The following is a 27,799-nucleotide window of genomic DNA, read 5'->3' as shown; positions in this document are numbered from 1 at the left end:
GTTATTTGATAATTCCCAAATTTAAAAGGGAACATAAACATATAAAGGTAATAAACCTCTGTACATACCCATATAACGTGCTAAATAGGTGTCAATAACCTCCGAAATTTGATTTTTTGGTAGTTCTTTACCCATGAAAGGGAACGATGTGGACCATCCAAATTTATAGTGGTACATATTGAAGTCCTGTACTATGATACCAAATGCTTATATTAAAAAATTTCTAAAACCGAGTGGATGAGCCAAGATACCCCTCCCAAATTTTTAAAGGGTGCGTCAATGTACCCATGTCTTATGATAGGAAATGAACCCATATACATGACCATATAACCATATAAGGTAATAGGACCTCATCCAAGGGGATAAATTGAGCCAAAACCAAACACGTGGTTGTACTAAAATTTGGCAATTTTGTACCCCTAAAAGGGAACGAGGTGGACCACCCAAATTTATCATGATACATGTTGAGGCATGTACTATGATACCGAATGCTCAAATTGGAAAATTTCCAAAATTTTAGGGGTAAGCCATGGTACCCCTTCCAAAAATTTAAAGGGTGCATCAATGTACCCATGTCTTATAATAGGAAATGGACCAATATATACATGACCATATAACCATATAAGGTAATAGGACCTCATCCAAGGGGATAAATTAGGTCAAAACCAAACACGTGGTACTACGTATTGCTTACGTTTATATTTTGGCAATTTGGTACCCCTAAAAGGGAACAAGGTGGACCATCCAAATTTATCATAATACATATTAGGGTCCTATACTATAATACCAAATGTTTAAATTGGGCAATTTCCAAAATTTAAGGGGTGGGCCAAGGTACCCCTCCCAAATTTTTCAATGGGTGCATTAATATACCCATGTCTTATGAAAGGTAATGGACCCCTGTATGCGCCCATATAACTATATAGGGTAATAACACCTCATCGAAGGGGATAAATTAGGTCAAAAACCTCCGAAATGTGAATTTTTGGCAATTTTTTACCCATGAAAGGGAACGACATTGACCCCCAATACTGATAGAGGTGCATACTGTGGTCCTAGGCTACCATACCAAATTTTTAGATTTGGCAATTTCCAAAAGTTAAGGGGTGGGCCAAGGTACCCCTCCCAAATTTTTCAAGGGGTGCATTAATATACCCATGTCTTATGAAAGGGAATGGACCCCTGTATACGCCCATATAACCATATAGGGTAATAACACCTCATCCAAGGGGATAAATTAGGTCAAAAACCCCCGAAATTTGACTTTTTGGCAATTTTTTACCCATGAAAGGGAACGACATAGACCCCCAATACTGATAGAGGTACATACTATGGTCCTACCCTACCATACCAAATTTTTAGATTTGGCAATTTCCAAAATTTAAGGGGGGTGGTCCTATGTACCCCTGCCAAAATTTAGGGGGTGGGCCATGGTACCCCTGCCAAAATTTAGAGGGGGTGGTCCTAGGTACCCCTAGGTCATTGACCCCGGCCAGGGACCATGGGTCCTGAGGCAGGGACCCAGGGGCCAAAAAGTTAGGCAAAGTGCAGCCAATACTACTCACATACTATATATATATATATATATATATATATATATATATATATATATATATATATATATATATATATAGTATTTGTAAGATATATGTTTACTCTGTTCCTTTAAGTATAAAATTTTATAATTAGTGAAATTTGGTGTACAGTATTTTTTTTCCGAAGTATAGATTTCTGAATGGTACCAAATTTGGTAGAAATGAGGGCATTACTTCTCCATACCCTCTTTATGGATAGTCATTTCTAAATACCTTAGAAATGAGATGTAAAGTAAACAAAAAACAAAAAGGAAAAAACGATAGAAGTAAAAAACAAGCACCTTACAACATCTAATACCAAATACCTTATCTAATACCTTACGGTCTTGTAAATGAGCTACATACCCTCTTCATTTCGGCGAAAATATTAATAGCTCTTTTTTTGAATTCAGGTATCTTAGAAAGCTTCCACACCAAGTTCTTTATTGTAAGTGTTCGTAATTTAGAATGTTTGTCATGCTGCTCGTTAAGTAAGTTACACACTTTTCACGGCATTCATTGAGTGTTTACAAAGACTGGAGTTGATGGAATGCTCAATGCCATATTTAGCAGCTTTGTTGTTTCCCGATTTATGCTTTGATGTTCATTACTGAGAATATATTTCAAGTATTCGGGAAGAGAAATGTGTTTGTTACTACCGGAACATAAGTTCATTCTTAAGTTGATCTGAGCAAAAAGTATTAGGAAAGGTGGATATCAAGTCATTCAGTTTGTCGCATGGAAGAATTTGTTAATGCATACTAAATTTTCTATAATTTATTAGTTTTACAATGACCAGATTTTTGTATTTTTCAAAACTTTCATCTGCACAATTATTGAGCGAAGAATCTAATATAAATAAAATAGAGTTTGTTTGTGTGTCAATATGTCTGTCTTTGTATCTGTGTGCGCCAGGGGACTAGACGGGTGGATCCAGTAACCAAAATTTGGTCACGGGTACCTTGATCCAGGCTTCAGATCAAGACGAAGCGTTTTTTTAAAATTCTAACCAGGGGTGGGGGCGTTTTCCGGGACATAGAAAAGTACTTGTCACTCTCGCGAAAAATATAAAAGTGATAGAATTGCCAATACTTCTCAACTTTTCGTTAGGGGTCTTCTTTTTTTATTCTGATGTTGGAGACACATAGGGACAAAATGTATATACTAATGTTCTTCGAGGGTACGTTTTAACAATTCAACATTTTATAGAGGGAGCTCGAAAGATGGTTTAAAATAAAAACAACCCCATAAGCATTCTGTCAAAGGGCTGCCTGCTCGACTACACTAATTACACCTTCGTCCCGCCGCAGGGTATCCGCCCTAATCCCGACTTTAGCCGATACCCAGCCGCTGAAATTTCCCCACGTATTTCCCCTTGTGTAAGACGTAATCGGATCTACCGCAAACCACGGCGGATTGCCCCACAAAATTTCTCTTCATGCTTCCTTTAATCATCTACTCTCAATTTTGACAACAACGTATTGGCACTTAAGTGATACCAATACATGGTTAAAATACAAATATGTAACACCATTTTTTTTTTCAAGAATTCCATTCCCATCCGGGGATGCGTAGGGTGTAGAAGATTTTTTAAAATTTGCTAGCATGGGCTAGCAACCTCTAAGAGGGCTACACCCTCTTTTAGAGAAGGGAGTTGAGAGGATCACTATGGTAGTGAAGGACTGGTTGTTGAGCTATGGGCTGTGTTATTTATTTATTAAACTTTATTATTATCTTTATCATTCTGGTGGAAAGGTCTTTATGATCTTTACGATCATAAACATATTTGCGGTTATGTTGAAATATAAACAAGGTATAGACATGAGGATAAATACAACAGAGTTTATAATTCAGAAATAGGGATATAAATACATTCATATATAATTACCTTCACATATACATTTACAGGATAGAAAACATATTCGCATTCAGTTAGAGTAGCAAACACAATATAACGAGTGTGAAAAATTTAATACAAGAGACAAAGAGCAAAGAAAGAGAAATCATAAGGCATGATGAAAATGAGTGATGAGGTGAAGTGCACTTGACGCCACAACACAACGTAAGTTTGTTAGAAAGACGAATGAAGTTACCTTCTGCCTAGGGGTAGCTCTAGGCTAATGGAGACGTGTTGAATCCTGTTAGTGAAATGGAATCACTGTGCATAGGATGGAGAAAGATGGGGAAGATGGACATGCAAACGATAATCTTCGAGGATCTGTAGATCGAGATGGTCTTGAGGGACTGCGTAGCAATATAATGTAAAGAGAAGATGAAGTGGAGTATTATGGTAGCGTGCAGGCGATGAGTGAAGTGCAAGATGGTGCATAGTTTCAAACAGTAGAGGATGGTGATGTGTGTAGCGTTGAGTGATAAATTTTAAGCGGAGACTTTCGAGATGGTAGCTGAGTATGGGAAATGATATTATGGAATATAAATCACGGGTTGGGCTGGAGAGAGAAATGCGGAAAGCATGTCTTTCTGAAAGGGCTAGTTTCTGGTAGTATGAGGAAGGAGCGAAGATCCATGCCGGAAAACCATATGTGAGAATGGATCGTAGGAAAGCCTTACATGTGTTGAGAACAACGGGGGCTTTGAGTTCCCAGGTTGTGCCGGTGAGTCATTTCACGAGTTTTAGGTGGTTATAGGCTTTAGTTTTAACTTGAGTAAGATGAGGCTTCCAAGTTAAATGATGGTCGAAAATTATACCTAAGTATGTAACGGTTCGTGTGAGAATGATGGGTGCATTATGGACATGAAGTGACAGAAGAGACGGATTCCGGTGGACTTTAGTGCGTTTACGGGGTGGTATGAATACAATAGCTTGAGTTTTTGTCGCTTTAATCTTGAGTCTCCATTTAGAACACCAGTGGGTGAAACGATCGAAGGCTATTTGTAATGAGAGGTTGATATCCTGAATAGCTTTGCCAAGAGCAAGAAAGGCTGTATCATCTGCATATTGAAACAGGTGGACGTCAGTAGGAAGAGGTGGAAGGTCGGCAACAAAAAGGATGTACAATAATGGGGAAAGAGCAGAACCTTGAGGAACACCGCACACGAGGAAAATTGAATGAGATAGCTGTTCGTTAATGGCAATGTAAGAGATGCGACAGACGAGAAAATGATAAATGATGCGAATGTATGCCATCGGAATTTGAAATTTAATGAGTTTATAAATTAACGCTATATGCCAAACCTTGTCGAAAGCTTTTTCAAGATCGGAAAGGACAAGACATGATAGTTGAATAGAGTTGTAGTGATTGTTACGAAGGTTGTGAAACGAAGTAACTGATCGTTAATAGAGAAGGAGGGACGGAAAGCAGCTTAATGAGGCGGTAGTAGTTGACGGTCTAGGAAATATAGGTGTAGGCGTTTCACAAGAATGCGCTCGAATATTTTGCTGAAATTAGATGTTAACTGAATAGGTCGGTAAGAAGAAACATCGGACGGTGGTTTAGCTGGTTTGGGAAACATGAGTGTCTTAGATTCTTTCCAGTGTGTGGGGAGAAAACCTGTGCGTAATATGAACGTATAAATGAGTGCCAGAAGAGTGAGTAGTATAGCGGGGCTTTCTTTAATATGTCGATAGGTGATGCAGTCGAAGCCTGGTGAGGTATTGCGTTAGTGCTGGATGAAAGAGGTGATTTCTAATACTGTGATGGAAATGGTAAGAACATGATTGGGAAGTGTATGAGAGACATGAGGTTGAAGTGAAGGACAGTTAAGATCAACTTGATCTACTGGATGATTGTTGCCTATGGTATCTGATTCTGAGGGTATGAATATAGTTTGGAGATAGTCCGCAAAGGCATTGGCTTTTTCGGTGTCGGAATGCAATGGCGTATTGTGTAAAAGAATCGGATATGGAGTCTTGGAGTGTTTGCCACAAAGGGCATTGAACCGTTTCCAGTAGCGAGTAGGATGAGTTGTATCGGATAGATGATTACAAGTTTTAACCCACTGGCGCAATTTGTAAGCAGAAACATAGTTGTGGACTGTGCGTTGAAATTGGCGATGAAGTCTTAGAGCTTCTGGATTTCTGATGCGAAGAAATTTGCGGCAAGTTTGACGTGATCGACGGACTAAGGCTAGATATTGTGGTGGTAGTTTTGGACGATATGGGATTGATTCAGATTGAGGGATATAAAGTGAAGATGCCTGTTGAATGGAAGTGGTTATGATGGCAACCTGTTGTGTAAGTTCATCTGGTGTGGTAGGAGGTTCGGAATCGACCAAGACATTTTCAAGATAGGAACGATATTGAGGCCAGTCGGCTTTGTCATAACGGAGTGATAGACGTGATAAAGGTAAGTATTGCGCAGGAGCAAGACCTGAATGATATATGAGCTTGATGGGTGCATGATCACTGTCGATTAAGTCCAGAACATCTATAGTGCAACGATTAATGGTGGTATTTGAAACAATTGCTATATCGGGAGGGGTATTGCTGACAGGGCGAGTACAGTGAGGAGGATTGAGATTAGTGCCTATAGTATGGACTGTGATAAAAACAGTAAAGAAGGTTTGGTCGGCGTGTGAACGATTATGAAAGTTGACATCGGCCAGAATAAAGAAGTGTCTATAAGTGTTTGAAATGTGTGAGAAGAAGGCATGAGGTATAGGGAGGCCAGAGCGCACATAGATGGTAGCAAGAGTGAGAGCTATATTACGGAAATATAATGTAGTGATGACATATTCTAGAAGATGCAAGATAGGACATTTGTGTGATCGAAACGGGATTGTGTGTCGAAAACCTATTGCGGCTCCACCATTGGCTCTCAGTGCTGATATATGACTATCATGACGGAGTAAAGTGTAACGAGAAATAGAGCAAGATGAAGTGGGTTTAAGAAAGGTTTCGTTAAGGAGGAAAGCTGTGACGTGTTCTTCTAGCAAGAGTGTTTCGAATACCACTTTGTGCTTAAGAAGAGAGCGAATGTTGAGAAACAGAATACCGATATCCATGACGAATACGATTATACAGATGTTTCGAGTCGAGTTGTGTGGAAGTGAACGTAGGTTTTTGAATAAGTGGCGTATAATGAGACATGAAACGTAGATTTCGCAGCGACTATGATTTGTTGAAGGACGTGCTGACGTTGAAAATGGCGAATATTTTGTAGAGTAAGAGCTAGAAATTCAAGAAGTTTGCTAACCGTGAAGGGATCGTTAACTGAGTTGTCAGTGGAAGTAGATGATTCGACAGTTTCCAGGGGAACAAAGAGTTCAGGGCGGGACTCCTGAGCGGGAGGTTTGCCTTTTCACTTATAGCTATAAGCTGCGTGTTGATCGGTGCAAGTAAGACATTTCGGAGGCTGTGCCATATTAGGACAAACTCGAGTCTAATGAGGTCCAGAGCAAAAGCCGCATACGGTCGGATTTGGACAGGCTGATGTGTGATGTGGATTATATTGCTGACATTTTTCACATCGTAGCGACAGAGGTGTAGACGACCTGGAGGGCTCAACACGATGTTTCCGTTTGTAAATATATGCTCCATGGGTGTGCAAATTGTCGATTGTGTCCTGGGAGGATGTAAGAATACGCACAATATAGGTGGCACCAACATTGTTTCTGATTCGAACAGCCTTTTGGATAATAGGCTATGCCCTTCATACTGAAGCTCTTCTTGAACCTCCTCATCGGTGTAAGAGGGGTCGACTCCACGAATAACAACTGAAAGACGTGGAGGTCGTTTTGGTGGAGGCATTTGTTTACGTTTGGTCGAGTTGAGAGGTGTAATTTTAGCCTGCTTGCCAAAGATCTCAAATGAGGCTTTATTCCGAATAAGTATGGCGAAATTAGGATCTGATGATTTTAATATAATGCCATTGCCTGATTTGATGACTTGGGACAGAGGAGGACTCGATAAGTATTTGCAAAGTTGAATAGTCACGAATTTCTCGTTGGAGTACTTAGTATGCAAATTTTACAGCATAAATGAGTAAAATATCGGATGAGTTGGTGAGGAAGATGGAAGATGAGATGTATGATTGATGTCTGTTGGCTGGGCTTCCATGTCAGAAGTATCCGGAAGATTATCTCGATGTTGTTTCTTTAATATGGCGTGGCTGTTTAATATAATTAGCATAGAGCTGTTAACTATGTGGTGATCTGGATCTCGTGGAGACATTGGGAGGTGTAGAGGCAGTAGAACTGCTTGATTCCGTACGCTGTCTGTTGATCAAATCCTTCCGCTTGGTCACTTTCACAGCCGAAGCAGACGGAACGGCAAACACAGCAGGAAGGCCATGATGGCGTCCATCCACTGAGGATCCAGTGGCACCAGGAGGATCAGCCATAATAGAGAGGCGTGTGACGAAACAATGAAGCAATGATGAGTGATGTGAGTGGGATGAGCAAAGGTGGGACAAACCGTTTGAATAGTTGTACAGGTGGGGCAACTCCCCTGGCTCGATCTGTGGATCCGGCTGCCCTTGGCTAGATAAGTCTGACAGACAGTTCGTGAGAAAGAGACAGAAGGTGAGGCCCAGGATGTGGAACAGGAAGGAATTTATAAAAATCGTCACCATACAATTAGCGACGATTCAGAGCACAGCTCTGGGAAAGTATCTCTGTAGAAGGCAATACCTTCCAAGCATATCTGAAGTATCTCGTAATTATCAGTGAGAATTTTAATTTTGGAGTTGATTGTTTCCAATGAGCAAAGCTTTAGGCAGTATATTTGACATTTTTGCCAAGTAACAAATAACGTACATGTTCTGCTGTAACCGGTCACGAAACTAGTTTTGTAGCCCAACGAACTGTCTGACAATAGTTATATGAGTACAGTGCTGCCACTTGTTGCTCTTATATCCTAGGTCAGCAGACGTTACCGAGTTCTCTTCTGTTCATATGAAAACCAGAACAAATGACGTTCACCACGCGAAGAATGAAGAATTGTGGGTAATGCAAAGTAGATCCTTTCCCGCCACACGACAGTAAGCAGGGAAACCCGCCACGATCAGTGTATGGTCCGAAGGCTACATCCGTCGCAGTACCGCGTTCGCGATTACCCCGACAAAACCGTCATCGGTCCGCCAGTGGTTGCAGTTACTCAATCGACTCGATGTCACGCCTCGTTCCCGCTCGAAATCCACTTATATACCGTCATAGTAGCGATCGGCCCGACGATGTGCGGCGGACAATTGCTCATGGGGAAATGAGAAGAAACGGCGGTCTGTTTCTGTCACTTACAAATCCAGCTTAAAATAAACAAGATAGACAGCCCTGTAAACGTAGACAGAACAGCAAACTTTTTCGCAAGTACACTCATGTCCAAAATGATTATCGGATATCTATAACTGTCTTCTTGTAAGAATATAATTTGACAATGGTTTTGCAGGGTACTTTTAATACTGATACTATGTGTATAATCGGGAAATGTATATTTGTGGTAAATTTCATAGGAAAAGAATTATAAATACGAAAATTAGAATGAGTGAAAAAGAATGTTGCTAAATGGACAAGAAAGTTTTATTTTCGTTTTATTGTTCTTATTTATTGCTCTTTTGATACGGAATTTGCCACATACATGTCTTTACCGATTATACACATACTAACATTATAAGAAATACCGGGCGAATTCGTTATCAAATTATATTCCTACAATAACATATTTATAGACATGCGACAATAATTTTGGACAGGAGTGTACAACTACACAGCGCGAGTCGTTGGACTTTAACTTCTAACGTGGCTGTTTCTCCTACGCTTCTATAGGTTGATGCAATTAAATAGGTGCAGCAGAGGAATAATGTTCAACAGTGTTGTCACACTTGGTACAATTGCACCAATTTCAGCTCTTTTTGTCATTCGTCGGCCCGTTGGTACCACACTGGCATTTTCAGAACCTTTTGTGAAAAAGTTGGTACAATTCTACCCAATTCAGCACGATTTAACAAATACTTGTCACATTTTCAAAAGTGTCAGTAAGAAGTTTCCTACATCTCACGTTACTCATACTGTGTGTTGGACTTTTCAAAACTGCTGTTGAACATTCATTGTGTGACGTTGGGGACCGCATAACGCTACGAAATTTGTGTGTAAAAATTCGTAATTCGAACTATCGAGAAACAAATGACGCTAGATGGGTGAATTCGCGCAGCGCATAAAGGAGACGAGAAAGAAGCAGCGTAGTGGAAATTTTAGCCTAAAATCTTGAAAAGAAGAAGAAGCACACACATGTTGAATCAAGTGTTGAATATTCTGGCGAAGACCAGTGTGTGCTCAAGCAAGTCTATAATTTATGTGTCGTTGCAAAGATTCTACACCAAAACTATAATAGAACGAAAAAATACGCTGACGTACCGTGCTATGTTGTTTACTAGTGACGTCATATTGATGCTAAATAGAAATGCGCTTTATAGATCTATATCGACGCGTTGTAACAAAGTTTATGTAAGAAAAGGAGGAGCGTTCTATAACTTTACTCCTATTAATTTCGTGTTATAGAGCCATATATTAAACTGGTATAAAATAATGAATTCTGCCTTTTTTTTCAATTTGGTACTATTTTTCAGCCCACTCCAGTGCTAGGACTGTGGCAACACTGATGTTCAAGGTTTCGCGAGACACTTTGTTTTCTGTCTCTCATATGGAAACATTTTTTAAAAAGAAAGAGCTCAGAATAAATTATAGGAAATATTAAGTTCAGAATCTTTAAATTACAAAATTTTAAGTTAGTAATTTAGGACTAATGGCTTAATAGATATAAAATTCTAAAGGGTAGACGCTGTCTATCCTGTCTCCCCTCAAGCCTCGCCACTGTAAATATTACATTGAGCAGACTTGTGGTTCCTGAGTTGTCTGTAGCCAAATTTTACGTTATATTTTTGAAAGCAAACACCCATCAACAAGCTCGTCCGATTGAGATCAAAGTTGGCGTGGTATTAGACCTTGATTTGTTATATAGGCATGAGAAATATTATGTTGTGCAGGCTTTGGCTACCAAAGTATGGGCTCCAGTAGATGGATAACGGGCATTTTGGGCCATCTTTCCGTTAAAAATTCCAACGGGAAAATAAATAGTACAAGCCTCGACAATTTTTAGTCGCGTGACCCTACCCACCAGAGCGGTTGATTTCTCTTACGTGATCCATACCCCTCCCGATTGACTAATATCAGCATATGATTCGTGCCCAGCTCACTAATCCGCCCCGTCCCTGTTCCACGGTTCGTGGTCCCACCACGTAACCAACTTTGACCTCTTTGGTTTCCTTTGACTCTAATTAGAATAGGGGAAACCGGGGTATTCGCGAACACTAGGGTAGTGCAGAACATCCAAGTTTACGCCCAAGGAAGCTTTTTAGAAAACAGACGATTTTGCTGCATGCTACCGAAGAGACCTGGAAAAGTATAACATAAATTTGGTGACAGACAATTGAGTGGATTACCAGGAAGAAGACGTTTTGTTGTTTTTTCGATTCACTTATAACGTTGATTCAACAATTTGGACAGGGTAAATTGGTTCTTATCGTACCTATATTGTTACAGATAAGGCTATATGTTCACCTATGTTTGAGCATTAGTTCTTTGTAATCTTACTACAATGTATATAGTCAACAATTAGTTTCAACTTTAACAATAAAATGGTGTCTTATGAGAAAATGCCAGAGAGAATGTTTGCCAGTACACCGGAGTGTTCGGGATTGCTCCATGGTGTGAAATAAATTATCAAAAGTTTTTAAATAGTTTTATTTTTCGTTGAAAAGTAAGTAATATGTTAATGAAATTGGTTTGAAAAATAGATCATGTCTTGGTAATAAGCGTTATTAGCTTTATTAATTAGAATAGTTTGCTATATTTATTATTTTTGGCCATTAGTAGCCTACTTCATTATCCTATAATCAGTAACCCTATTTTAGATATCTGATCCATCATAGGTCGGTTTTTTTTTCTGTGTGTGATTCACAGAGTGTTTTATAAATTTATTTAGCCTAGTAGCGTCTATTAGCAGTTAGCTAATTTTGTACAGCCTATTAACCACACTTGAACATTGGACTAATAGAGAATACTGTCTTTGGGAGCAAAACATGAATGCTTATGTCTGTGATTTCTACAATTCCAAATAATTTTAATAAATATTTTACTTAATGCACCGTTGTGTCTTAAATTGTTCGAAAAGAGTGTATTTTGTTTAACCTATTACATAGTAGCATTCATTTTTAATATTCTCAAAGATGATGAGGTCTGGTCATGTTTCTTATTAACTTATGTTTGTAATTATAGTTCTTATTAAAGATTTAAATACTAAATTACGGTATAATCTTAATGTATTTTAATGCATTTCGCTTCTTTAGTAAAGGAAAGTTTAAAGTACAGTATGTTGGGGATTACCCCGACCCCTGGAGCAATCCAGAACATAGGTACATTTTTAAAACATTTCAGTGTTTTGTCGAAAAATGTTACTTTTGACTTTCCTCTGCACTTTAGTAAACAGCAGAAACTCCATGCTTTCAATACACAAAAAATCTTAATTTTATTTCTAGAAACAAAAGAGTTATTTATAATCAAAGATTAAGTGTTAGTGAATACCCCGGTCTCCCTTATGTGACCCCCTTTAGTCTCCAGTTAAACCACGTGACTCTCTTTGGCATATCTTAACTCCTTTTTGAGTTCCTGTTGGACCATGTAGCCCCCTTTGGCTTCCTTTGGACCACTTTAACTCCCTTTGGCTTCTTGGGGTCCTATGGCTTCCTTTGGGCCCCTTTATGCCCTTGGAATCTTTTTCACTTCTTTTGGCCTCCATTTAGACCAAATGATTCAGCAGTTAGCTCCCGTCACTGTAGTCCGATGTTTCATTATTGCTTCACAACAGACATAGAATAGTCTGCATTAACAGTGTGGTCTGCCGGGATACACTATCCACGATAATGGAAGAAAGTGGTCCCCTTCACTTTTGAGTTGAGTTGAGTTGATTTTGAGTTTAACGTCCCTTTTCAGCAGCGAGGCTATATGAGACGTGGACCTACTGATTAACGTGGAATCCGAACCACATGAGCTCCCTTCACTTTTGTTGCAGACTTGTGTACCTCTTGCCACCAAGAATACGATCGTTTACTCATAATTGAATCGGCAAATGATTTTTTTTCTCTCTAAACATTTCTGTAGCTGTTGTCATCAATAACACGCAAAATTTAATGACATATTGTTGTTCGCGGAAATTGTCCATGATGAAGCTTCTAGCTGAAAAACAAGAACGTTCACTTTGGATGGCCGTACTCACTCAGATAAACCACTGATGCTTATCAAATGCGCCCTGCTTCCAATTCACATCACCAGGTGTTCACATCTATGTTCGAACAAGAGCGTGCTTCGCTTTTTGGCCGTCAATGGCGCTTGTTTCAATTTTTTTTGAACATCCGTCATACAGTATATACGTACGGTATACCTAAAACACTGAATCCAACGTACGGTACACATGTAGTTCATACTTGCTCCTTCATATTATTTCATGTTTTTGACTAGTGATGGGTAAATTCCCGGGAATATATTTTTTGGGAATACTCCCAGGGAAAATTCCCGGGAAGATTCCCAAAAATGGGAATATTCCGGAAATTTATGTGTAAACAAAAGAAACTTGCATTCTATTACTATATTGATTTAAAAATCAAATTCCTTTTTTTAATCATAGTATATTTATTACTGTTGTCTCCAGAGGATTCCTTAAATTGTATATTCTGAACGGTATTATGTTATTTTATGTTTAGAGAGTACGGACAAATGTATATTTACTTACAATATATTTTATGGGAGTAAATATGTTGAAAACCATTTGGTATTGGAAGTCCACATAATTTTACACCGCTAAACAGTTTATATTTATATGTAAGTGGATTTTCTAAAGTTGACCCTACTACTGATGTTATAAATATATTAAATTTTTAAATGATATAAACAAATTAAGTTGGGCAACTGCCAGAAAACACATGTCTCACCATTTTATCAACATTTGTGCATACATATTTGTCCACAATATTTGCAAGATACTGACTTATCTTTAGAATTTTGGACATAAAATTGCCACACACGACCTTTCTTCCTACCCATATCTCGAAATTTCATGCGTTAATTCACATGTAAGAGAAACCTGAGTACCTATTCAGAAGCTCTGAGTCAGACAGCAGACAGACACGTCTATTACGAACGGTGATTCGGGGTGTATTGATAGTACTTCAACTCTACCTGCACAGAATTTCTGATTATTTTACTGAGTTGTTCCTTTTCATTTATAAATTAATGTTTTGCTACTTTATAGCACAAATGGAAATGGAAATTTAAAAATCATATTATTAACTATCATAAAAAGTACAGTCAACAAATTTCAATATTTTAACCACCAAATTATTTAAAACCTGGTAGTAAATGATAATAAGTGAAAATAAAGTAATTAGTCATATAGTTCTTATAATTTAGAAAATAAAATAAAGAAATAAAAATAAATTTCATCCCAGGAATTTATATGCCAAGGAAAAAATCCGGGAATATTTCCAATTTTTATTTTCCTTCCCACCTGGAATATTCCCACTGCCCATCACTATTTCTGACTGTGGCAACACTTTCCCGTGGGTGATATTTAGTTTCTGGTGATGACCTGGAGAAACATACTGCGATTTTTTTTTTTGCAGGTCAGGTATCAATGAATATATTACATACGTTTTTCATTGTTCACTTTTAAATAGTTTATTTTAAAGTATAAAAACATGAAACACGTTTTTCCCTTTTCTTGTGGGATGAATTAGGTATTTCCTTTTCCGAAAGAGCACTAACAGAACTTTTTCTTTGATTTCGTTCGAAAATGTGTTACCTGTACTTTTTGAGCCAAGAGATGGTTTACTGTGCAGATAATTTGAAATATCCTGAACAATATTACTTTAAAAAACAAAAGTGCAGTAAAACGCTAGAAGTAAATAGTTCACTTATTATTATTATTATTATTATTATTATTATTATTATTATTATTATTATTATTATTATTATTATTATTATTAATGAGAAAGGAAGATGATTTCTTTATTGTAACCAAAATATAAACGTAGAGCACAATGTTCTCTTTAATTCAGTGAATTATCAATTCTTGTAAATGCTCTCGAAATTTGTACGTCGTTTGGGAAATTCACTAACAGAATTTAATATGGTCATATTCTAATAACTTTAAATAATTTTCTAAGTTTCTCAAAATATAAGGAAATATTCAGGAAGAGAGCACATCTTTCTTGAACTACTCTAGAGATTAAACTCTTCAAGATGAAATCTTCGAATAACAATAAAAATAAATACCTTGAGAACCTTGTTGGTGTTGCCAAATGTAGACTATTTCATTGTCTTTTCTCCACGTGACATCTAACAATTTCTCATTTTCTTCTAAAGTAAAATTACATGATAACGTCCCAGAACTACCAAGTTTGATGTACTTTGCATCTACTAATCCTACATGGTGTACACGTACAGCGTATTGTCCTGTAAATATACAAATAATTATTTTAATATTAGATCTTTATTCTAGATGCAAATTTTGATATGAATATAATCAGATTTGCTTTATTATAGCGCTGGAATATGTCCATATTATCTATCACTTCTATTTATGTATACAGAAGGGCGCCGATTTCTCTGTAATTTTTTTTTTGGGGGGGGGCAGGAATTCAGATGTGTGTTTGGTTCCAGACAAGGATTTACGAAGACATATATGAGGATTTTAATATATTAAATTCAAATTATGCCAAATATTGTATATTAATAAAAAATGCATATAACAATACATATAACAATAAAATACATATTCATAAAAATATATGGGAGCCCACATGAACATTGGGGACTCGGTCCCTCCTAGCCCCCCCCCCCTTCCCAGGATCGGCGACCTTGTATATATATAACTAGCATATAGCATACGCAAGTTTGTCTTATGCTAATATTCGGGTGTCTATACAGGAATTCAACAGTGTTTTTTTTTTGTCAGCCCTAGTGAGAAAAAGAAAAGGCTATTGGTAATTGAATTTTTGTTGTCAGAATATAGCAGCGTTTCCCAACCTTTTTCAACCTGCGGCACACTACGGGTGTAACCTGAATTTTCGCGGCACACTCATAGATATTATTATTAGTAGTAGTCGTAGTAGTAAATAGAAAATACCGTCGTATTTTTTTTCTGTGATTACTGATCTCCTTCTCACAGAGAAAAAAGCTCGATCACTAGTTTTCACCCATCGTAAATCATTATACTTATTTTTCATTCTAATTCAAAAATAGAAAACAATTCCAATGAAATATAGGACTCAGGCTTTTAAAAATATACTTTCTTTTTGAAGACTGTATCCAACCTTTCACTAAGGAAGATCACTAAATAACAAATAAACAAACAAATCTCTTGTACTTTTAAAACAGATGGAGGTAATTTGTATGAGTATTTGCTTTGTCGAAAGGGTAGAATGAGATTTTAAATTTCAACTTACCAAATAACCTGTAACAATAAAGAAGCAATAATGGTTATAACAATGATAATAAATACTTTTTTGAACATTAAAAATGTACAGACAAGTAACACAGTGTGAAACTTACAATTTATTAACATGGTTAATACACATCACAATTTTTAAATATTAATAAAATTCTGTTTTTGAAATACAATCTGGGTAGTAGTAATGTATGTATATAAAATAATATATTACAATTACAGTATTTTTTCCATTACAGAGGTTCATAGTAATGTGAAATACAAATACACATTTTTCCTGTCTTGTAATTTGGTTGCTATATAATTAATAATAGGCCTATTAATAATTTTGTTTTCATTTCCTCGCGGCACACCAGCGGCCCATTCGCGGCACACCAGTGTGCCGCGGCACACCGGTTGGGAAACGCTGGAATATAGGATTGACGAAAACTCCATTTAGCGTAATATGAATTGTTGAGCATAAATTAAACATAAGTTTCTTACAAGGCTGTCTATATTCTTTATTATAAATTAACGAGAAATGTTACAGTTTCGGAAGTATATCACTTCCTTCTTCAGACTACTATTCCAACTGAAGGGAGACAACTGGTCAGGAAGTGGAAAGAAGCGAAGAGGATAAAAGAAGTGTACGTTAAAGCTATGAACTTGAATAGTGGTTTGAGTATTAATGAAGAATGGGAGGACATTTTGAAAAGGGAAGAAAGAAGAAAGAAGAAAAGTAGAATATAAGGACAATATAGGGTTAAATTTTATTTATATGTTTTTCAATATTCACGTAGTTAATTAGTAATCAATATTCAAATAGAAAATTTAGTATTCAATATTAGGTAGAAAATTTCAATATTTAGATAGTTAATTAGTATTTAATTTAGTTAATATATGTTAAAAGAAATATAAAGATTAATTAACAATGTATTATTTCTGTTAAGAGTTTGAAATTATCACAACAATGGACATATATTTTGAATTTTAATGAAAAATGAAAAAAATGATTCTTGATTGGTAGAGATAACAAATTATGTTACGTTATCTATGATTTCAGTTGGAATAGTAGTCTGAAGAAGGAAGTGATATACTTCCGAAACTGTAACATTTCTCGTTAATTTATAATAAAGAATATAGACAGCCTTGTAAGAAACTTATGTTTAATTTATGTTTAAGATGGACACAAGGCCTTTTTATAAAAATATCTATGAATTGTTGAGATATTTCTATATTATAGATTGCAGTTTAGTAACTCTAGTTCAACAACTCCTGTGTAAATTAGATCCTTTGAGAAATTGTAGCGGAATCTAATGTATACTTTAATAGGTATCAGCAACAGTTAAGTCTATTGTTACATTTTTATTTTAAAAAGATAAATGAAACTGCAGTGTTTCAAAATGTCTTTGCCGGAAAATATTTGAACTACTTCATTACCCCGTGCCCTACGAGTACCAAATGAACGAGACCGCTCAACCACAAAACATTACAATGATTAACAAGGTTTTCTAAGAGGAAAGGAAAATTGCAGCAAAATCGAGCGACTGTACAGGAAATGAGTATGGTAACACCTTGATATCGTGGCCATATACGAGACCAGCAGTTGAAAAGAAATGTGTAATGATAATAAAATTTCCCACATGAATATGTTTCTTCTCTTTTAACTCTTCACTCCTCGATTGGTAAATAAAAAATATTTTTTAACATCTTATAATGTTATTGCAAGAACATCAAATAGGTAGGGGAGTCCGGGATCAATTGTAACAAATTTTACATTTTATTTTTTCTCATATGTTTATGATCTAATAAGTCTGAAAATTATACAATATCTTAAGTCAAGCTTTGTTGTTCCATTCATTTTTTTTCATACAAGACAATTTCTAATATAGAAAGTTACAAAGCATTTTATGACAGCGTCTGTCTTGTTACAAACGACCCCGTGCCTGGGTCAATTGTAACAGAGCTTTGGGACAATTGTAACATGATGTTTTTAATGAAAAGTTCAACATATATGGCATGTCAAAACAATATATCTATGGTTAAATAATACTGATACTACTAATAATAATACTGATAGGTTTAACAAGGGATGGGGACCATAAACTAAGAGTATAGACTACTTCCTCAAATTTAAAATTAGACTTATTTTTAAAAAAATACAATTTCCACGCATCAATAAAATGCATGAATGATGTGTTACTTGTTAGCGGTACTATGTCATATTAACCCCAAATAACTTTTCTTTGACCTAACTTAAACATGGACAAGCAAGCCAAGATTAAAATATGACCTAACATTAAAAAGTCAGTGACGTAAGAATGACGTTTGGCTTCACTAGGCAAAATCCGTAGTGGCGCCCCATACACTATAAAGTGGCCAAGCCCACTGCGCCCCTAGGCAATGCCTACCCTGCATACCCTATTGTTATGCCACTGTTTCAAGTCCCAATGATATTCTACTAATAGACATCCACACTGCATTTGTAACCTCTATACACATCCCTCACACAACGACGCGAACAGAGAATGCGGTATCGTGCGAGAGAGATTAAGTAAAACAAGTGAAAAGTTACATTGTTGATTATTTCTGATGATTAGAAAGGGAGCCTATTTGACAAAGGGTATTTAAAAATTTATAGGCTATTTAAAGACATCTCAAGGAACAGAGATATTGACACATTAGCCTATTGTGATACAACATCGAAAAGCAGTGATCCCCAGCCAGCCACAGACGTTTGTGAGCGAGTATAAAGTAGTTAGAAGGCTCCATAATGAAATATGGGATGAAATCTTTCTTTCTCTATAGTAACCATAATGATATATAATACGCTAAGGCCGCCAAAGATTTTTTGGGGGTCGAGCCCCTCTATATACTTGTGATCCCAGACAAGCCTACTTAATACATACATTGTTTTATTAATTACATCAATTTTATTATTTTCAGTCATATCTAGTTTATTTTAATAATGTTTCAGTTCAACTTTGTCTAGGACGATTGTAACGTGTTACAATCGTCCCCGATCGCCATGTTACATTTGTACCCGTTCAACGGTCAGTGATAAATACCATGATTTCTCATAATTACATTGAGTCTAAGCATCAAACACAATATCCACGTTGCCAAGGAAAGAACATTATCCACGCACAGGGTATTTGTTTACAGTAAACGCATATCCATCAAGAGAAAATAAAAACAAGTCAGTTAAAAGTTTACTTGCGCCTGTCAAAATCACGTTTCTTCTCTCCAGTCTTCCGTACTTTACTAACGACGCTCTTTTTTCATCCCACATACACCATGCATGAGTGACTTCAATGACAAGTTCAAGCGATATTTCGAAACTCATTTCTACAAGTAATGGCCAATGTTACAAATAACCCGTGTTACAATTTTGCCCGGTCTCCCCTACACGAATCATTCGAAATAATTTGGCGTAGGTATATTTGCACTGATGTTCTCCTCAGACTCTTAACCTGGGTAAGGGGATTTTCTAGAGCTCAACATTTAAAACCATGGAAAGAAGATTTAAACCTTTCCTTGTTTTAGGAAGTTGAAATTTTATATGAATATTCTCTACACATTTTAACGGAGAAACTGTAAGTGAATTAAATGGTTTTTCAATATTATTACCAACTCTTCAAAATGTCCATTCTTTGCACAGGCAGACTAGATGTTTGGAAAGCACTTAAACCAGAAATCTTAGTATTAAATTACCTAATGTCACTTCTTCCCACTTACATCCTTTACCTCTTCTCAATTTACAACAGCTAACTCGAACTTAGACGGCATTGGAGGTGTCAGTATTCATCTCAGTGATCCCAAAAACAATAGAAATGGACACTTATTATTGGGCGGTTTCGATTATTTTTTCACGTCACCCAGTTTCTACTCCTACTCCTCAGGCAGTATTACACTCAGAGACCCCGGAAACTATAGATTCGACATTAATATCGGTTGTCTTCTAGATTTTTTACATGTCACTCTCTCAGACTCCATAGGAGTGTCTTACCCTCACAGTCAGGCACTAGGAATATCATTGTTCATCTCATAGATGCTAAAAACTATGGATTCGACACTTATGTTGGTCATTTTGTTTATTTCTACATGTCACCCTTTCGCACTCCTAGGGGTGTTAGGGGTATCATACCCCACAATATTTGTTACCATATTGTGTATTAATATGTGTACAAAGTTAAGAAAATTAAATTGCTCCCTGAGTAAAAGATTTATGCTGGAGTATACACATACATACATGCACACACACACACACAAATATATATATATATATATATATATGCAGGGTTTTCATAAAGTCTGGACGGATTTAATTTGCTTATAATTTTCATAAAAAATGCTCATAATGAAATCAAATAAAGTGCAAACGGTAGCGGAAGGATCAAATTTGTACTTGGCAACACTGTTAGATAAGCGGCAACTCTGAACACGTTGAGAGAAGGAAAGGGAGGGCAAGGGTCAGTTTCTTACCAAATTCCATCCATTGTTGTTTTAATTGTTCTTTCAATGTTGACTGTTAAAAGTAAGTTGTAAGCTGTATTGGTGTGTGTGTCTTTTAAAGAAATAAATAAATGAAAAACTCATCTGAGAAGACTATTTTTTTTACCGTATCAAAAATGGCGTCGGTGAAAGAGAAAGCGCAATGTGTTCTGTGGTACGCAGAGCTAAAATCACCAATTCTGGTGTGTCGAAAGTTCACCAAAGAGTTCAAAAAGCCGGCACCGACTGAGAGTGCAATGCGAAAGTGGCATGCTAAGTTCTTGGAGACAGGAAGCGTCCTGGACCGTCCTCGAAGTGGGAGGCCGCCAACATCGCCTGCAACAGTGAGCAGGGTAAGGGAAAGCATCATCCGCCTACGCGAATGTGTGGACGTAAATGGCGCCCAGTTGGAGGTGTGGCGGTGAATGAACTGAGCTAGTGCAGATTACAGGTAAAAATTTAATCCTTCCGCTACCGTTTGCACTTTATTTGATTTCAATATGAGCATTTTTATGTAAATTATAAGCGAATTAAATCCGTGTATATATATATTCACGGATATAATATATATATACAGATGGTGATCAGAAAAATGGAAACACCTGAACGAAATTGCAACTTACGCAACTTACCAGTTCTGTGAGAGAGGATGAAAGTGGAAATCGTCGCCGGAGTCGTGTTTCCAAGACAGACCACAGATGTTCAATTATGTTGAGATCTGCAAATTGGGCGGGCCAGGGGAGGTGTTGAACTTCATCCCGATGTTCCTCAAGCCACGCTGCAACAACGCCAGCTGTGTGAATGGGTGCATTATCATCCTGGAAGATGGCGTCATTGTCCGGGAACAACATCCGGACCATAGGATGCAAGTGGTCTCCTAAAATTGCGACATAATCGTTGGCAGTGATTCGTCCGCTAAGTGTGACCACAGGACCCAATGAAAACCATGATATGGCGGCCCACAGCATCACCGAGCCGCCGTCATGTTTCACAGTTGGGCGGAGACACTGCAGATCATAAGGTTCTTCGGGCGTTCTCCACACATAAACACGGCTCGTGGTTGGGAATAGGGTGAAGGATGACTCATCCGACCATATCACACGTTTCCAGTCCTCAGCGGTCCAAGTTGCATGGTCGTGGCACCTTTTGCGGCGTGCGAAAGCGTTATGGTCCCTGATGAGCGGTTTGGCCCGTGCAACACGACCCCGTAAGTTCATGTTCTGTAATTCGCGGCGGACTGTGATTGTCGAAACAGGGTGGGGGAGGTGCTGATTGAGTTCCTCCGTCACTTGCTCCAAGTGGCACGACGGTTTTGCGTGACAATGCGCTTTAATACCCGACGCGATCTTTCACTCATGATTTTCTTCCGCCCACTGTTCCGCTTCCCCGATGTGGTTTCCCGCGTGTTGTGTAGGCCGTCATCACCTTCGACACTGTCCCACGCGACACACCTAACACAGTAGCCACTGCCGTCACAAACACTCCACATAACCGCGCACCAACAATTTGCCCTCTTTGAAAATCTGAGAGGTCTCCCATTTTACACTACCTCCGTCTGCTGCAGCCACTGGACACTGCTGTTCCACTGCGCCTGACGTAGTATGGAGACCGACCTAACACACCACCACCAGCGGTCCGGCGCTGCGGGCGCCGTTCGTTTATTTTTAGTGAGGGGTTTATATACAGAAACATGTTTCTAGCTTGACAGTTTCGTGAGACACTCAATTTTCTTCACATGAATTGAAAACCATCTATGGAATTGGATGTGGTGCTTATTTTAAACATTTTTTCGAAATAAAAACTTTTTAAAAGACAAACTTTCAACTACTTGTGTTTTTGATCCTATTCCTTCGAAATTCGTCATACCATGATCATAGCATAAGATGCTAAATTACTTTGGATATGCTTTGCCCCGTTCGACCCACTTACATTATTGCTGCTAAAGAAGCTACCAAAATTTGGATGTGTGTGATACTTTCATTCGGACGCGTCCTTAGTTTGGAATAAGTGTAAAATTGTAAGTATTCGTTTAAAATATCTATTTGAAAATATAGAGTAGTAGTTAGTGTATGTTTTTAAAATATAAATCCATGTTGCGTTGATAACACTGTTAGCCTGATGGTATCATATAAAATGTGAGACAATGCATTCATGCCGATATGTGCATGGTACACAATGTCATGCTTTTTTCCATTAGTTTCAAAGTTACAAGGACGTATCAAGACAGGTGGTCCATTCTGTAGGGGTATATACAGGGTGTTTCAAAACAACTCCGACAAAGCTTGGGAGGTGATTCCTGACACTAAGATAAAACAAAAATTATAGATCAACCTGCGTGCAGAAATGCTTCCTTTCGGAGTTATAGGCTGCCGAAAACATGAGAAAATGAACTTTAAAGGCACATAGCTCCAAAACTATGAGATCTACCGTAGTCGGGTCAAGAATTCACTTAGGAACTAACATGTGTGCTATTCAAAAATACATGTTTCAGAGTCCCAGGGTACTCACGCAACAATTTTTATAGAGATTTTGGCTATGGGCATATAATTTGAAGCACTCACCAACTCCCTCTAAAAATTGTTGCGGAAGGATTCTGAAACTGGGATATTTGGATAGGGCGCATACTATTTCCTAAGTGGTCTTGGCCCGACTACGGTAGGTCCCATAGTTCTGGAGCTATGGACCTTTAAATGTCATTTTTCATATTTCCGGCAGGCTATAATTCCGAAAGGGAGCATTTGTGCACCCAGGTTGGTTTATACTCCTTGTCTTATCTTGGTATCATGAAACACCTCCCAAAAGTTATCGATGTTGTTTTGAAACACCCTGTATATTTACACACCGTACATACCAAAAAACTAACATTTGGACTTTTTTCTCTTTGTTACACAGCAAACCTGAAAACCTCACAAAACTTCGAGATCCTGTAGTTTCTGGAAGCATCTAAACATTTTGGGATGTGGAAGTAGTCTCATTTAAAATACACGGGGTTGAACTAGAAACAAAACCAAATGGAGAGCATACTAAAAACTTTGTTTTATTATTATTTTTGACATTTTCTTGTTTGCTGGCTCTAAACACTTATGAGCATCCCAAGTTTTGAGTATCTATTCCAATTTCAAGAGTCTAAACTTTTAAGTTTCTTTTTTTAATTGGAAAATAACTTCCAGTTTACCAACAGGGATTTTTTCTTCTTTTAGACCCCCCATCAAACTAAAAACATTCACTTTTTTGGCAATTTTTCTGTAAGTTTTGAGAAGCTACAAACATATTAAACTTCATTATTGTAGTCCTTCCGGAAGTTCGTGAGGGAGTGTAGAAGGTGTCTCATATAGAAGAGTTTTCAGTTCCCCATAAAACTCCACAAAAGTTGGAAATTTTAACTTTTGGTGATTTAGTTACATTACGCTATCAAAAGTCTACAATAATACCAAAGTTAAAGTGTCTATTCCAATTTCAATTACCTAAAACGATATATTATGTAATAAATAACTAAATAATAGGGACTTTTCATCTCCCATTTTTCTTTATATATATATATATATACAGGGTGACCGCGTGACTATGTTACAAAATTTAAGGGATGATTCCTGACACGGAAACAAGAAAAAAAGTTCAAATAAACTTTTGTCCAACGTACATAATTTCGGAGCTACAAGGTGCCGAAAGCGTGGGAAACTGACATTCAAAGCTCTATAGCTCGACTATGGTGAATGATAGAGCTAATGCGACATGGTCACGTCAAAGACACCGAAGCTGCTGTATTCAAAAATGCTTAGGTCGAGATCGTGCAATTCGTGCACAAGGGATTCCCCAAAGGAGCGTAGGGATTCCCGGATAATCTGTCAAGAAAGATGGGTCGAAAAGGATACAGATGAATAGCTGTCCCAACTGCTAGCAATAATGCGCCTGTACTAAGTCGATATCTCGCACAAGCACAAAATGGCGAACAGTTTTATACGTGCCATGTGTGGTTGCATAACGCGCACTAAATAAGAGTGGGGAAAATATGAAAGGAAAATGTGAATAATTTAGTACAAATGGTAAATACATGATAGTACACTGTCCTGTTCATTGTACGTATAGACGCGTTTAATAAAGGGAATAATCATGAAACGTACTAAAATGTTGTACAAACATCACACTATCATTGTTTTCTTTCATGTAGTTTTGTCATTGAAAGCAAGTAAAACTAAGGGGAAAAACCGGGGGATATGGGTGCTTTCTTCCAGGCAGAAACTTTATTTCATTTGATGATACGAGCCGAGGATACTTTTTACGAGAGGGGGATTTTTCCGCCATCCCATGTTAATTTGACCACTGCCAGAGAACAACAGTAAAATATCCGTTTCTTATCATTAGCCGTAATGTGCGTTACCCGAACATTGAAAAAGAACAAGGAAAAACAATTTATCAGGACGTTTGTTTTAGTCGCTGCTTCCGATGTTTTGCAGGACTAATTCCGAGATTTTGTCTAGAATGCTTAACATGTCGTATTGTTATCGTTTAGAAGATATTTTGTTTTCACAGACGGTGCTATCACCTGAAGTACACCACAGTTTGCAGGTTCGATCACAAGCATTTGTTCTTCCTTCTGTCGTAGAAAACAATCGAAGGTAAGGAAAGTATAAGGCAACCCTACTAGAAGGTGTTGTGGAAGGTGGAAGGTCATTCTTCATGTGGTTTTGTTCGTAGCGTACGAGTTCCTTAGTGCAGTTTGTGCTTTGCTTGTTCGAATGTGAGATCAAATGGAGTATTCGATAGCAGAACTTGCGCACATGATATTTGTATACGGTCAAGCAAATGGCAACAGTCGACAAGCTAATAGGTTATATCGACTGAAGTATCCAGAAAGAAGACATCCAGCCCATACTATGTTTGCCAGACTTTTTGAACGCTTACGAGACACGGGGAATTTACAACCTCAATACTACGACCAAGGAAGACGAAGAACCACAAGTACTCCGAACTTTGAAGAACAAGTGCTTGACCGTTTCACCCAAGACCCAACAGTAAGTACCCGGAAAGTAGCACGTGAAAGGGGAGTAGCACAAGATACTGTTTGGAAAGTAGTACACGAGCAACAGTTACACCCCTATCACCCGCAGAGGGTTCAGGCCTTACGTCCAACTGACTTTCAACCTCGCGTTCGGTTTTGAGAGTGGTTTCTCCAACGCTCTGTAATTGATCCACAGTTTGCTTCCTACCTGCTTTTCACCGACGAAGCTTGTTTTACGAAAGACGGGATATTTAATAGTCACAATAGTCATGTATGGGCAGACGAAAATCCTTATGCAATTGTGGAAAGGGGCCACCAAGACCGATTCGCCATAAATATGTGGGCGGGTATTATCAGTGATCAGATAATAGGTCCATATTTACTACCATCACGATTAACTGCACCAGTATATACGAGATTCCTGCGAGACATACTTCCAGAGTTATTAGAGGATGTCCCTCTCGGTGTTCGTCAACGGATGTGGTTTCAACATGATGGCGCCCCAGCCCACTTTTCAGCTAGTGCTCGAGAGTATTTGAATCAAACGTTTCGTGACAGATGGATTGGAAGAGGCGGTCCTTGTAATTGGCATGCACGTTCCCCAGATTTGCATCCACTTAATTTTTTCTTGTGGGGTCATGTCAAAACACTTGTCTATGAAACGTCTATAGACAACGCAGAAGAACTTAGCACGAATACTCGCTGTCTGTGATACTATAAGAACAGATCCTGGGTTGTTACAGCGGATGCGTCAGATCTTACTGCGACGCTGTTACGTCTGTGTTGAAGTAGAGGGACGCCATGTCCATCACCTATTGTAGGATAATTGGGAGATTTGTCTCGTTTACAGGTAATTGATGATGTTCTTGGCTGCATTCAATCCTGCTGTAAAATGTTGATTGAAGACATTATTTCCATTCTTGTGACTTTTGTTTTTAGGAAACAACCTCTTTTGCATTATGGTTGTTTCGGTCAGTTTTGTTTATTTGTTTTCAATGACAACAATACATGGAAGAAAGACTAATAGTGTGATCCTTTTACAACATTTTAGAACGTTTCATGACTATTGCCTTTTATTAAATGCGTATGTTCAATGATAGGACAGCGTAATATCATGTATTTAACATTTGTACTAAATTATTCACATTTTCCTTTCATGTTTCCCATTCTTATTTAGTGCGCGTTATGCAACCACACATGGCACGTATAAAACTGTTCGCCATTTTGTGCTTGTGCGAGATATCGACTTAGTACAGGCGCATTATTGCTAGCAGTTGGGACAGCTATTCATCCGTATCCTTTTCGACCCATCTTTCTTGACAGATTATCCGGGAATCCCTACGCTCCTTTGGGGAATCCCTTGTGCACGAATTGCACGATCTCGACCTAAGCATTTTTGAATACAGCAGCTTCGGTGTCTTTGACGTGACCATGCCGCATTAGCTTTATCATTCACCATAGTCGAGCTATAGAGCTTTGAATGTCAGTTTCCCACGCTTTCGGCACCTTGTAGCTCCGAAATTATGTACGTTGGACAAAAGTTTATTTGAACTTTTTTTCTTGTTTCCGTGTCAGGAATCATCTCTTAAATTTTGTAACATAGTCACGCGGTCACCCTATATATATATATATATATATATATATATATATATATATATATATATATATATATATATATATATAGGATGTTAATGAACTATACCGACAAACTGTAAGAGATGATTCCTTACATCAAAATAAGAGAAAAATTCATATGGACCTGTGGGGAAAAGTGCATAGTTTCAGAGCTGTCCAAACTCGCAAAAAAAAAAAAAAAAAAAAAGCAAAATTTGAAGAGGCCCTATTTCGAATTCGAGAGACTGTGGATGGTGGTCCTTATCAGCGTAAAGGATGTCACACATACGCAATACAAAAATGCATATTTCATTAAGTTCAATGGGTGTACAGCGTATTCCCTGCAGGGTGAATTTCAGATACATGCCATCAACTGAATTTTGAGATATGCTCTGACCTTATGATTGGTCAAAAGTAGGCAAATGATAAACTTTGATAGCACTAAACACGAAATCATTTGACGCAATGTCGGAAGTGTTAAGAATCCTCAGCAGCACGGTCTCTCGTACTTGGGAAAACGCATGCTGCGATGTTTTCTTTCACGTTTATAAGTGGAGAAAACCTGAAATACACCATGACGAAATACATCGCATCACACGTTATTCCGAACACAAAAAACATGGAACTGTCGGTTCTTAACACTTTCGACTCCCCTCCGAAGCATTGGATTTCCATTTTTTTCAA

At 37.8% G+C, this 27,799-nt stretch overlaps 1 protein-coding gene across 1 annotated transcript in view; it reads right to left on the bottom strand.

Moving 5' to 3' along the window:
- Positions 1-27,799, bottom strand: part of LOC145688294 (uncharacterized) — a gene marked incomplete in the record, with an annotated part of 187,839 nt that overhangs the window by 154,581 nt on the left and 5,459 nt on the right. Inside the window, 1 exon segment of the mRNA XM_081762297.1 lies at positions 14,856-15,035. Within this exon segment, the coding sequence (XP_081618423.1) occupies positions 14,856-15,035 (180 nt within the window).

Source organism: Thermobia domestica, chromosome 6 (assembly GCF_964235325.1).
Source record: "Thermobia domestica chromosome 6, izTheDome1.hap1.1, whole genome shotgun sequence".
NCBI classification, from domain to species: Eukaryota; Metazoa; Arthropoda; class Insecta; order Zygentoma; family Lepismatidae; genus Thermobia; species Thermobia domestica.
This window is presented reverse-complemented; position numbering and strand designations above follow the sequence as displayed.